Source organism: Carassius auratus, chromosome 31 (genome assembly GCF_003368295.1).
Source record: "Carassius auratus strain Wakin chromosome 31, ASM336829v1, whole genome shotgun sequence".
Lineage (NCBI taxonomy): Eukaryota > Metazoa > Chordata > Actinopteri > Cypriniformes > Cyprinidae > Carassius > Carassius auratus.
The window spans coordinates 7,026,385-7,040,683 of record NC_039273.1 but is presented as its reverse complement, the minus strand read 5'-3'; the positions used below and the strand labels follow the sequence as shown (position 1 = coordinate 7,040,683).

The 14,299-nt window shown below is 38.0% G+C and overlaps 1 protein-coding gene and 1 pseudogene across 2 annotated transcripts; both read left to right on the top strand.

Moving 5' to 3' along the window:
- The first annotated feature begins 1,266 nt into the window (after positions 1-1,266).
- LOC113051173 (tryptase-like) lies at positions 1,267-4,419 on the top strand (annotated as a pseudogene).
- Positions 4,420-4,932: 513 nt separating this feature from the next.
- LOC113050349 (eukaryotic translation initiation factor 4B-like) lies at positions 4,933-12,991 on the top strand. Of its 2 annotated transcripts, XM_026213227.1 has the most exons (15): positions 4,933-5,016; positions 6,777-6,917; positions 7,333-7,538; positions 7,665-7,781; positions 7,863-7,917; positions 8,010-8,156; positions 9,004-9,141; positions 9,344-9,466; positions 9,571-9,832; positions 10,057-10,130; positions 11,352-11,595; positions 11,703-11,731; positions 11,825-11,954; positions 12,314-12,386; positions 12,615-12,991. In XM_026213227.1, exons 1-15 carry the CDS (start codon positions 5,004-5,006, stop codon positions 12,684-12,686), a joined length of 1,824 nt encoding a protein of 607 aa, XP_026069012.1. In that variant the 5' UTR covers positions 4,933-5,003; the 3' UTR covers positions 12,687-12,991. The 2 variants fall into 2 exon arrangements, with proteins under 2 accessions (XP_026069012.1, XP_026069013.1); XM_026213228.1 differs by lacking the exon at positions 12,314-12,386 and having other exon boundaries at positions 5,004-5,016.
- Positions 12,992-14,299: the final 1,308 nt, after the last annotated feature.

Here is a 14,299-nt window from a genome sequence, read left to right as displayed (position 1 = left end):
TATTATCACTTACCGCTGATATTTCAAATACAAATATATTGTTTCTTTGTATATTAGATTAATATTAAAATCAAGTTAAAATGTTTGACACATTTTATTTGAAATCTTTAGTCTCAATAGAGAAATTAATTCAAATGTTTGTCATTTTCTGCTGATTTAAAAATATATTTATACATTCATTCGATTAGGTGTACTTGCACAGCTTATAGAATGTTTGAAGAAACTGGAAACATCGGTGAGCTGTGTAGGAGTTTATGCCAACCAAGAGTTAGTATCCATGATCCACTGACAGCAGAGACAGAGAAACAAGCAGAGCTGAAGGACTTCTGGTCTTTTAGGATACTATTTGACTTCTGTTCTTTTATTATTTGCTGTTTCAGTGATTTGAGTATTATTTAAAAACTAAAAACATCATAAACAATTGCAAGTGTGCAAATGTCAAATCTCTTAACACATCTTTTGTGGCAAGAGATTGAGGCTACAACAAAAAAAACATTTGAACAAGCATCATGGAGAGAAGTGAGAGTTGTTAAGGAGGCATGAATGTGTGCAGGTGTGTGTGAGAGGGTTACACTGATACGGAGGAGGTCTTGCGGTAGTAGCAGAAAATCGTGTGAAAGTAGAAGTTGTTGAGGTATCAGAAATCAGTGATGTGCATGTGCAGTGCAGATTGACATGTACTTGATGGGTTGTAAATGACAAATACCAGCAGGTTCTGGCCAATCTTGTTTGTCATCCAGCTCTTATACTGTGACACGCGGTATAAACACCAGGTGCGTTGGGTTCAGCACAGCCATAACCCTAGCTGGTGATACCAGACTGAGCCCACGTTGAACACTGCTTGCTCACTATTGGACCACCAGTATCCCTCAACAGAAAGACAGGAGTTTTTCTTTAAAAAAGTATATGAAGAACCTAATGGCCTTTTTAAACATGTAGCATGTTTAGCACACTTGCTCTCACAAACCCTTTCTCCTCTTCATGCTCTGCTTGCCTTTTGTCTAATCATTCCAATGTCGCAATAATCAGTTATTATAATTTTTTGCACCTCGCCCTGTTTTCATAATGCGGATCTGTTAAACATGTATTCTAGAACTAAATTCACTAAATACAGATCTGAAATGCAAGTTTGTTTTCAGAGATAAAGAGTTTTGTTAATCCCAGTCTTAATTCCACAGGGTGTTCTTTGATCACCCAAAACTGCATCATTTACTCACCCACATGTTGTTGCAAACCGGTTTGACTTTCAACAGTGGAACACAAAAGATGACGCTGAATGACACAGCAGACACCATTAACTGCATGGAAGAAAAGACAGGTGAACTATAGATTTCAAGACAGTGGAAAGTTTTTGTGTACACTTTATTTTACAGTAGGTGTATTTACAGAAGAAATGAATGGTAGTATAAGGTAACTACATGGGTTGAGATTAGGTATCATTGTAGGTTCATGGTTAGTACCTAGTTAATACCCAGTCTTTGTAATTGCTGTAAATAAAGTGTTACCAACTTTTTTTTTTTACGATTTAAAGAAAATTAAAGAATAAAAGATTATACTATTAGTAGATGCAAATGGATAAGTTGCTCCTGATGTCACACAAAGAACAGAAACATTTATCTTCTATTTAAATAAGTTATTTTTAAAATGTTTTATTCAGCTGTACCTTGTTACAAAAATAATAGAAATTACATTTGAAATCCAGTGTAAGTATTCTAATATTCAGTTATTGTTTTTTTTAATTCTTGAATTATTAAATGTTCCAAAATATACATTTGCTATTTAGATGGTTTATTTTCTGATATTAAAATGCATAGCAACATGTGAGAGAATGTGAGCTGATTATTTAGAGGAGCCATCCATAGCCATCCATAATCAAACAGTATTCATTGACAAACAGGTACAAAAAAAGGTGTTGGCGAAACACACAAGTACATAAATGCCAGTATTTGTTAGTCTGAAATGTGAATTATGACCTAAATGCAGCATGTGGCAATCAGATCAACAGAATCAACACATAATAAATGATCTTTTTTTTCAACACCATGACATTAATTTGAATCTCTCTCTCTCCCTACATATATAGAATTCAATAAAATGCTGTTAAAATATTATGTAAGATTTTTTTACAGACTAATTATTAATTAAGACTAATTAATTTATAAAATAAAAAAATAAAAACTTGCATTAAAGATTAGTTAAAAGATTTAGTAATTTGCGTTTAACAGATCTGCATTTCGAAAATAGGGCGAGGGGCTAAAATAATAATAAAAACGGATTTGTGCGATTTTAAAGTGGTTAGATAAATGGCGAGCAGAGACTGCAGAAGTGAATATATAAAGGGTTTGTGAGGGCAAAAAGAACCAAATCCACCATCTCCATCCATTCCGCAAGAGAAGAGATGGTTTGTGGAAATGTGGAGGTTTGGCCCTGCTCTTATGTGTTCAAGGACTTTTACTTGTTTAAGGTAGAAACTTCATCAGCACTAAATGTTTCTGCCACGGCCCTGGTTCATGTGGGATAATTTCATTAAGTTAATTAGTTAGAGGATGTCACCCATGAAATCCTTCCTGTTTAATGTGTGCTGTTATGTCTCTTTCACTGCAGGTTCACTTTATCAGCTGAATGGTAAGAGCTTGTCTCATTCTTCATATGTTCATATGAATCACAGTTTAACAGAATTGCACATGTGAAGAATTTCTCTATAGTTTGTGGACAAGCCCCTCTAAACACCCGTATTGTGGGTGGTGTGGATGCCTCTGAGGGTTCATGGCCGTAGCAGGTCAGTCTGCACAGCTCCAAATTTGGAGGTCATTTTTGCGGAGGCTCCCTCATCAACAGTGAATGGTTACTGACAGCAGCTCACTGTTTAACTGGGTAAAATTCACCTGAATACATAAGCACTTGTTTTGTTTTGTTTGGTAGAATGTACCTTTTTCTTTTCTGTGTATTTGGGAAGGAGGACACAGCAGGGAGTCAATGCCAATGAGATCAGCAGAAACATCACTACAGTCATCGTCCACACCTCCTACGATAGGAACACAAACGACAATGACATCGCTCTGCTCCGGCTGTCCTCCACAGTCACCTTTAATAACTACATTAGACCCGTGTGTCTGGCAGCCCAGAACAGCGTCTTCCCTTCTGGCACCAGCAGCTGGATCACAGGCTGGGGAGATATTCAATCTGGAGGTACAGACACATGCAAACCCATTAATTCCTAATGCATCTACCCCTAAAATCATTCATTGATTATTTTGTGTTTGGTGTTCAGTGAACCTACCTTCTCCTGGGATTCTGCAGGAGACTATGATTCCAGTGGTGGACAATGTTCAAAGTAATAATCTGATGGGCTGGTTTAATACAGGGAGGCAAAGACACCTGCCAGGTATAACCACCAACCAGATTAAGCATGTGTATAAAAACATCCTGCATATCTTAAAGTCCACAGAGTTTCTCTAATACTGTATATATTTACACACAAACATCTATGCTGCATTTATATATTTGTACATGATTCTCCATTTGCTTTCTGGCCATCTTACATTCTGGCCCAAAAAAAACAAAAACTTATCCTCTTTTTCATTCTGTAGGGGGATTTTTGTGGTCCAATGGTGAGCCAGCAGTGTTCAGTGTGGGTTCAGTCTGGTATCACCGGCTGGGGTTATGGCTGTGCTGATCCCAATGCACCCGGTGTTTACACCCGCGTGTCACAGTATAAGAGCTGGATGACAAACAAGATTGGACAGAAACTGCCAGGTTTTGTCACCTTCAGCCCTACAAGCACATGCCAGTCTGTTTCTACTATATCACCCACTTCTACAACCTTCCTAACTACTACTAAAACTACTACATCACCAAGTACTACCACCCCAAAAAGAGAAAAATGCTCTATTCTAAATATTTTTCGGTTACCATTGACTTCCATTGAATTTTTTTTGTCCATACACTGAAAGTCAGAGGCAACTGATATTTCAAAATATCTTCTTCTTTCATGATTTTTTTTTCACTTCATACATATCTGCATAATGCTTTATAATGACTTTTTTTTATTGTAGCCTCAAACTCTTGTCAAAGGACATGTGGTGAGAGATCCGACTTCCACAACCGCTGCAACTGTAATCCTCGCTGCCTCTTAAACTGCTGCAGGGATTATGAAAAGATATGCAGTAATTCCAAATACACACACAAACAAGTGTTCATTGTTCTGAAACACAACCAGACATGATTCAAATTTGGATTTATTTTTTTTTGTCTCTGTGTGTTTTTGTGTCTCTGCAGGGTTTCAGTGGATAATTCCTGGTTGGCAGTCTTCTAAATGACTCACCTGCACTTTATGTTTTTAATTTGTTTAAACAGTCTGTGCAACAACTTCATGCATCAAGTACAGGTTATACAACAACATATTTCTTTAAATCAGCAAAGAATAAATTTTAAATAAATTTTCTTCAAAATATATGTGTAATGAAAGTCTTATTTTTTCCTTTTTTTTAGACTAATGATTTATTTGTGTCAGAATTGTACCTAAATAATTCAAAATTCATTTTATAGAACATACAAATTCATACAAGTGGATTATATAATATTAGCATGACTTGCTAATATAATTTGGCTCTTGTTTGTAATCTGTATTATATAAATGACTAAATAAATACTGCATCATCTGGCTTGCAAATCACACCGGAGTGGGTGGATGAAAAGTGTTTGTAGTGTCATGACACAAACCAAATGCCTTTGTTTCACCTCGACAAGGATGTACAAATAATAAAGTGATACAACACATTGCTCATTATCCATCTAAAAAAATATAATAATACCAGACTTATGGATTTTTTTTTTAAGCTTGGTTGTTGCATTCTGTTTCCTGAAATGATTAATAACAGGTTTCACGTCCTCACAAGTGCAACTTGTTAAACATGTTGTCGTGTGCTTGTGATGCCTGCCAGCCCCCGTGACAAATCCCTGACGCCTTCATCCGGGACTCGACCATCAGAACACTCTCCAACATGGCGGCGTCAGGTGAGAATAATGCGCTCCGCGCTCGGCCTACATTTAAGGCTTTCTTTGCGAAATATCACTAAACAAGTTTGTAAAACCCTCTTGGTTTAAAACGTAATGGTTATAGCATTCACTGTGCTGCACTGCTAAATATACTGAGAAAATATTCTTAAAGCATGAAGGATTAGTTGTATTGGGGAAGCCTTCTGCGCAAATGAATTAGCCTGTGTGCTAGCTGCAAAATGACGTGCATCGCCTGTTTTGTTATCCTCTTGCGTTTTAGAACGGAAAGATTTCGCAGATGGATGTTCGGGCGTTTTAATGTACGCGTAAATGTATAAGGTTAATGCACGGAAAGTAAATTATAGCGCGTGAAGTTTAGAACGGTGCTAATAACCCGTGCTTGGCGCGCATGCGCAGTACGATCCAGAGGAGGGACCGGAGAGGTGACCACGTGCGTGGAGCAAATAGACGTTCTCTCGTCTTTTTTGACAGAACGGCGGTTGGATTGGTGATTTAGATTTATTTGTGTTACTTTTTTATATGTATATGTGATCACCGAAAAGATTTGTTAACGGACTCATTCGCTGCAGTTAAGTCGTTACGCCTGTAGGTGGCGATTGACTTTTTGTGTCGAGTCATTGAATAAATATTTTTTTGAATAACTAATTGATTAGATTAAATTTGAGCAATCCATTACCAAACATCTCCTACTATCTCATACTAAAATGTATGTGTCAAGAGTTCTTTAAAGACAATTCAGAAAGAGTGTTTAAGTGTCCCCAAAAAATGCATCAGTAGTGTTTCAAAGGCTTGTACAACCAGCCTAAATGTCCAGAACTTATGCAAATACAGCTCTTATCTTCTTGAGCTGGGAAAGACTGAATTATCTGAAACCGTTTCTTAATGATACATCTGAATGACATTTAAAATCAGTAATAATATTTGACACCAGTGGTATTATAAATTGAGATTCTGATCTTTTTCAGGCTTGTCCTGTTAATGCATATACGAATTGCGGAGTAAAACAAACATAATGTGAATGTGCCTTATGTTACCCTTTTCCACATTGCAGAGTGTCAGCAACACATCTTTTGCACAAGGTGTGACATTGCTCACTGGTGTGAAAGCTATTAGTGTATATTCTGGGTTTCGTGCAATTAAATGAAGGGTGTGAAGTGGTTTTTACATGGAAATCCTCTACACGTGTAGTGACATTTCACTTCTAAAGCAGGCAGATATTAGTGAATAAACAAATAATGTGATAATGTTCTTTAAATAAGCCTAACTTTTTTTATTATTTTTTTATTTGCGCATAGTCATGCTTTGTCTGTTATCTGTGACACTACGTGTCCCAGCTAGGGTGGGGATGTTAAAATGTTCTTCTTCTTCTGAATGTTAATGGTGGCATGAAACAAAAATTCTGTTTTCCAAATGCATCTTACTGTAAACATTTAATTTGTGCATATGTTTCTTTGTTTTGACCTTTTAAAAAGCCATTACATCTTTTGGTGTAATGAGTTTGCCAGATTTTCCAGTAGTTCTGTTCGTCCTTTTACTCACCCTAAAGTTGTTTTAAACATTTATGAGTTTCTTTGTTCTGTTGAACACAAAAGAAAATGTTTCGAATCGATGAATATTGGTAACCAAGCACTTGATGGTAGCCATCCACTTGTATAGAGTGACTTATATAAAGTCAATGGCTACCATCACCTGTTTGGTTCAACATATTTCTCAAATAAGTTATGGCATTCTCATAGCATCAGTTTTTCATTCTTTAGCTAAGAAGAATAAGAAGAAGGGGAAGACCCTGACCCTGAATGACTTCCTTGCGAATGATGGCAGTGGCAGTGCGCCCCCCAGTTACCCCAGCGCAAAGACCACCAGCTGGGCAGACGAGACCGATGACTTGGAAAGTGATGGTGAGTGAAGGCTGTAACACATTATGGATGTCTTAATTTCTTAATTTTCAAACATTAAATCATCAGACTTAAGTAAGGAAAGATTGTTGGTGCATGTTGTATTCCCAAATGCTTACTAAAGTCCCTCAAATTCAGATGCAGTGATAGAGCAGCACTTGCTGTAATAAATTATTCAGCCCTAACATGGAGCTAAAAAATGTAGTGTGTACCAGTCACATACTACGCAGTTTACTGGCTAAAAATGGCAGGCTCTGACTTTTGGCAATTTGTGTTGACTCTTCCAGACTGTAGAGCGGGGCAAAAATATTGTCAAGTCTTAAGAAGGCAAAATACTACCGTTGGTCTGATGTATTTTACGATCCAGGCATTGAAATCATATTCTGTGATAGTCAAGTTCTGTATTCCTTCTCTTTAGTCTCAACTTCTTGGCATGGTGCAGAGGATACATATCGAGCTCCTCCCATCGATCGCTCCATCCTGCCAACTGCGCCTCGTGCAGCGCGGGGACCAAACATTGACCGCTCTCGGCTGCCACGCGGTCCACCCTACACCGCCTTTCTTGGTAACCTTCCTTACGACGTCAGCGAGGAATCCATCAAAGACTTCTTCAGGGGTCTTGGGGTCAGTGGGGATCTGCATGTTTAGAAACAGGATGTCTAGATAATACACTTACATTCAGAGTCTTTCGTAGCGGCTTTGACAAATGCAGGTTGCGTATAACTGGATGTGTTTTGTGTGTATTCTCAGATCAGTGCAGTACGTTTGCCACGGGAGCCTAGTAACCCAGAGAGGCTTAAGGGTTTTGGTTATGCAGAGTTTGAAGATGTTGAATCATTCTTGAGTGCTCTCAGTCTAAATGAAGAGGTGGGTCGTCTGTAAAACACTGACCTCAGTGCATTACCTTTGTTTTCTGTTTTGAGTTAACATTGCATTACATTTGTGTAGAATCTTGGGAACAGACGGATCCGGGTGGATATTGCGGATTCATCCAATGACAAAGGTGAAAGATGATATACATGATGTCTTTGCCTCTCGACTAAATTAATATTTCATTTAATTACTAAAATTAACATTTATTTATATTTCTTCCAGAGAGGGATAGTGGATCAATGATGGGGCGAGACAGGGATAGAGGTCGTGGGATGGACAGTGGCCCTGATAAGACAGATTCTGATTGGAGGGCACGGCCAAGCGGGGACAAGGATGATGGTCCACGCAGAGATGACGGATTCGGGGACAGTACGTTAAACAGATGCACACTCTGTATCATGCTTAAACTAGTGTTAATTTTGACAGAAAATGTGGATTTGTCTTTTTTAAAGGGATATTTCACCAAAAAAATCAAATTACACCATGATTTACTCACCCTCAAGCCATCCTTGGTGTATATATATATACATCCTTGGTGTATATAGTGGGGAAGTCGTGGCCTAATGGTTAGAGGGTTGGACTCCCAATCGAAGGGTTGTGAGTTCTAGTCTCGGGCCGGACGGAATTGTGGGTGGGGGGAGTGCATGAACAGCTCTCTCTCCACCTTCAATACCTCGACTTAGGTGCCCTTGAGCAAGGCATCGAACCCCAACTGCTCCCCGGGCGCCGCAGCATAAATGGCTGCCCACTGCTCCGGGTGTGTGCTCACAGTGTGTGTGTGTGTGTTCACTGCTCTGTGTGTGTGCATTTCGGATGGGTTAAATGCAGAGCACAAATTCTGAGTATGGGTCACCATACTTGGCTGAATGTCACTTCACTTCACTCATATGTCTTCTTTCGGACAAATTAAAACATGTCCCGTCTCTTCCGAGCTTTATAATTGCAATGAAAGGGGGATCAAGAGTTTGAAGCCCAAAAAAGTGTGTCCATCCATCATAAAAAGTACTTCACATAGCTTCAGGGGGTTAATAAAGTCCTTCCGAAGCAAAGCGATGTATTTGTTTGACAAATATCCATATTTATCAAAACTTCTTAAAACCGCAATCTCTAGCTTCCACTAAATTTTGTGCACATGTTCACAGAAGAGTGGCATTTCAGATGATGACGTGGCTGTAGTGTAAGCTTTAGTGAGATGCCTTGTGGTATTTTTTTGCAGGGTCACGTGACCGCTTTGAGTCGGACCGATTCAGAGATGCTCCGAGGCGTGATGATCGTTATGACAGCGGTCGCGATCGCTTCAGTGGAAGAGATCGCTTTGACGACCGAGACCGAAGGGATCGCTATGATGACAAAGGTAGCACAGACTATGATTTTGGAAGTTTGTAGCATTTCGTCTATTTTTTTCTGCTTATTCACACAAAAGATTGCTTAATTTCTCATGTGATACCCAAATTGAATGTAAGTGCTAGTTAAGTTCTCTATGAGGTTCTGTGTTTTTGGTGTGTTATGAGTTAATGTTTGCTTTGTAAGTAATGCTATGGTTGTGATTGTCTAAGGTTATGACTCACGTGGTGGACGACGAGGATTCAGCAGTGGCTTCAAGCGAGACAATGATGACTGGCGTGATGGAGATCGAGAAGAGCGTTCAGAAAGGAGGGATGATGGACAAGATGAGAGGGGTACATCAGACAGTGTTAAGGCAGAAATTAAATGTTTCAGGTTTAAAGATACAAGTTTAATATCAGGAACGTTGTCACTAATCATATGAGATTTCTCATTCCAGCCCCTACACAGAGGCCCAAGTTGAACCTGAAGCCACGGAGCATCCCAAAAGAGGAGGAACAGAGTGGAAGCTTGTCCCCGCAGAGTGATATAAGGGTGGCTAATTCCAGCAGGACTTCCTCTATATTTGGGGCAGCCAAACCTGTGGACACGGCTGCTAAGGAAAGAGAGATGGAGGAGAGGCTGAAGAAAGAACAAGAACGACTCCAGAAACATTTGGAGGAGGACAAGAACAGGGCATCGGAGAGACGACCACGAGATCGGTGAGAAAGGATGAATAGATGGGTTGATGGAAAAGTGCTTGGGTCTAACTTGGTGTAAAAATAGACTAAAATGAAGTGAATCTCATAGGGATCTTGGGGAGGGTTGAAATTGAATACAGCTCGGGAACTGGAGTCTCTGAAAACGTAACTGTAAAAATTGTGATCAAAGAGTATTTTGAGAATTTGTGTTTGAATTTCTCTTTTTTTTTTTTTTTTTTCTTCAGAGACTTGAGTTGGAGGAATGAACAACCACCTGAAGAGCGTCGACGCACGGGAAGTGAATCCTCACAACCTAAAGGTAATAAATACATTTATGCATGTTTTACTCTTTACTTTTTGGTTGATTCTTATGATTTTTATAGTAATCAGGCCAGATTCAGTTTATTTTATATTATTTTTTATCAAAGATCATTTATTTATATAAAGTGTGTGCTGTGTATTTATATACTGTTTTATTTACTTTGTTTCTTCTAATGAATATAGCCATGTTAGCTGGCATGGCACTAAATTATAAACCATTATCAGAGCATGTATATTAGGTATGCGCTAATATTAAATGGCGAATTCTTGTATAAGGGCTATATTAGCTTTATGCTACGGGGTTGTTGAATCCTTGAATCTTATTGGCTGATGAACGTTCTAAGTCATGCAGTTATTTTCAGGGAAACGCACAGCTAAAGTAGTTACAGAAAGGTCTAAACCGCATTACATGTCAAGATCACTTCTCCAAATAATTTCAGTTATTTCAAAGTTCCTTACAAAATACCACAGCAAAATAATCACAGGAAGCACTTTCTTTGAGAATGACAGATAATGTTTAAAGCTGTGTCATTAAGTAAAATATAAATATTAGATGAAAAAATGAACTTAAATGATCATTATAAATGTTTAAGTTGAGGTACTTCAATTACTTTAATACTAAAATTAATATACATTAAAGCTAAATATAAAAATTTGAAAGAACGAATATGTATGAAATTAATGAAAATTTGTAAGGTACATAAAATTGCTGAACCTTTAAATAAAATTTCAATGAATTCAAAACCTACAAATAGAAGCTAATTCAAAATATTAAATACTGTATTTGTCTGTAAATATTACTAAAATAACAATCATTTTGTACAATGAAAGTAGACTTTTTTTCATAGTTTGACTGGTCCTGCGACTTATAGTCATGTGCGACTTATTTATCAAAATTAATTTGACATGAACCAAGAGAAATGAACCAAGAGAAAACATTAGCGTCTACAGTCGCGAGAGGGCGCTCCATGCTGCTCAGTGCTCCTGTAGACTACCACTGAAAACATAGACCACTCTCTGGCGGCTGTAGACGGTAATGCTTACTCTTTGTTCTAAATAAATGCGACTTATAGTCCAGTGTGACTTATAGTCCGAAAAAAAATATGGTATATATTTATTATTATTATTATTTAATTTTTTTCAAGCAAATATGCCTAAAAAAGAAGATCCTGCCAGTAGTTAACATGGTGTTAAATACTTCTGTATCTGTGATGTTCAGGATCTAGGAGTCAAGACGGTGAACATTCAGAGAATGAAGTCCTCAGTGGACAGGAGGATGAGCCGACCTCTCCTGCATGTCCATCACCCTCTTCCAGTCAGGGTGCGCTCCCGCTGAAAGTTATGCCAGCTCCACCACCTAAAGAAAATGTCTGGGCCAAACGCAGCACAGGGGGTGGTGCTAATGAGAAGGAAGGACCACCCTCAGCTGCCCCTAGCAACAAAAGCGCTCTTAAACCCAACAGGTGTGATTTCTCCCACAAATAATGGAAATACAAATATAAAATACACAATGATGAAGCACAAGTAACACTCATGCGCTTTTTGTTTTTCTCTGTCACTGTTTCTCTAGGTCAGAAGAAGAGAGAGTATCAGGCAAAGGTTAAAAGTCTCCACATTAAAACTTCAGAAGATTGGAAAAAAAACATATGAATATATACAGTTTTCTCACTTGTCTGTTTTTCTGTTTGTTAGATGAAAACCGGGTTGATGGCATTCGAAAGGATAAAGTTGTGTCTCAGGGAAGAGGAGGAGAAGGAGGATGGGGTCGGGGACGAGAAGTTGACTGCCCAAATAAAGAGAAACCGAGAGAACCTGCAGACAGGTGACATCCTTCATTAATGTGAATTTGTCTTGTACTTTATAGACTCCATAGACATCACATTGACTGAAGGGCAGTACCTGAATCTAATATATTGTTAGAGGAAAAGAATGCTAGACTTTTCTGTGTGTTGAAGCAAATGGGAAATACTACGCTCTAAAACTGACTTTTAAATAGTCCATACATCTAGCTAATAAGCTAGTTGTCACGTTTTTTTTCTGCTGCGTGATCGGCTGTTAGATTGATCCATATCAAGTACGTATGTGTAGAGCTTATCATCGCTAATGTAACACATACATTTGATCATGATCTCGATATAATTTTATCTATTCTTAAACCCTGTCATGTATTTTAATTAAAAGGAAGGAGGTCAGACGGGAACAAGATCCCAGAATAGCCTCAGAACCAAAGAAATATGAAGAGGGCACTCCTCCTGTGAGTACTTTATCTGGTCCTGACCCCTCAGTGAGCAGACATAGTCTACATTACAAGAAGAATTAGACCCCAAATATGATTTGTAGAAACCTTCAAATTAGTGCAGTTGTTCAGCCCTCTGTGTTGTAAGACTTGTGGGGGAACTACTAATTCAGTGAGAAATACTGAAGATTATTTTCTTGCTCCTCACAAACATTAAGGTTATAAACTTTCTTTTTGTCACTACAGCAATTCAGCTCTGCAAGTAAGTACGCTGCCCTACTAATGGATGGAGACCAGGGAGAAGATGAAGAGGAATGAACAGTTAGGAAGGATCAATTAATGACAGAAACGGAGTACAGATGAAAAAAGCAACTGAACGATCAAATGAAGGGTTCATTAGAGCTCATAGTGAGGGAATGGGATGGTTTAAGGGGTACCCACAATGCTGTTCTCTGTCACGTTTATGGGAATTTAAACCGGTATTCCTAAAACTGGCTCATTTTAATTAAAACGAAAACAAAATCATTGCAGTACGTAGATTAATGCATTCTTACATATAGACATATGAAAATCATTGTTCATTTGACCGTCATTGTAACAATAAAAAATATAAGATACTGTAACTTGTCTCTGAATTCCTTTTTTGGTTAATTCAGTCAGCAATTGCAATATGATGCATAGTAACTTTTTTATGGATCTTATTTAACTGTTCAATCATAATGTTGTGTTAAAGCATTATGTTGTGTTGGAATGCCATAAAACATGGCACATTTTTGTTGAAACGGGCCTTGTTTTCCCACTGAAGACTTCAATATCAGAGACAGCAGAAACACCCTCAAAACTGAGGCGTATGCCGTAGGATAGGCTTTCCACTTAAAGCTTTTAAATGCTTTAGATTGAAACTCAAGGTTTCTGCTTGTTTTGTTCATCCTTTCATCTCAAACCTGTGTAGCATTATGTTCTCAAAGGGCATGATATGTAATGTAATTGTAACTGTCCAACACACTGATGCTGTGCTGATCCTCCCAGTCCCTTGGTGATTGAGCATTGAAAAGCTGTCCAAGACCCTTAATGCTTTTCCTTCCCAAGGATTTTATTATTAATTTAAACCCTAAAATCTGACTGCATGTAAATTCACAGTTGATCTACTTTGACTGATTTTGAGCTTTGTGTTTCTCAAGGTATTTTTCACTACTGATTTATTGGAAGGATTTTGCAGGCCAATCTCGGGTGGGGGAATTATTATTATTTTTTGCATTTTTGTAGCATTTTTTGTGCTCTTATTCTCTTTCATGTAGCGCGATTTGAGGGCTGATATTTCCTTACAGAACCACAGCAGTGCAAATATAAGCTAATATAGCTAATATATATAATTTTGAAATAAAGTTGCATGATCTCGCATTTTCGCTTAATATGCTTTGTACTCGGCTGAACTCTGTTGCATTCCCTTTAATTACGGTAGTGCATTGTCAATGTGTCCACGTGGAAATACTGCAGCTCAGTAGGTGCGTTTACATGGACACTTTTTGCTTCCAACGGATTGAATTCATTCTGACAATTAAAAACAGTCTCTGGTGTAGTGATTAATCAGATTTGATGATCGTAATGTTTTTATGTTTTCCTTGATGACTTTTATAAACAACCATGGCTCTGTGGTTTGCCATTATTGTGTCTTTTAGGTCAGAAAAAATTATATTTACATATCTTCTAGTTAATGTCTAATGAAAAACAAAAGTTAACTGTAATGATAAAAATGATTACAACGTTCACCGAGTATAACCTATTTCTACACCAACACACAGCCGGCGCCACTTTATCTAGGATAGATTCTGATTGGCTGTGTTTGTGTCATCTGGAAAAAAAGATCGTTCTGAAAGTTATTCTAACGATATCGTTTTTCTGTTCTAGTTATCATTCCATATCATGGGATA

Bases quoted from the DNA above. Each gene is read 5' to 3' on its own strand.
- LOC113050349 (XM_026213227.1), top strand. The intron at 10,131-11,351 runs GTAATAAATACA...TGTGATGTTCAG, and splicing joins TGAATCCTCACAACCTAAAG to GATCTAGGAGTCAAGACGGT. The intron at 11,732-11,824 runs GTTAAAAGTCTC...TCTGTTTGTTAG, and splicing joins AGAGAGAGTATCAGGCAAAG to ATGAAAACCGGGTTGATGGC.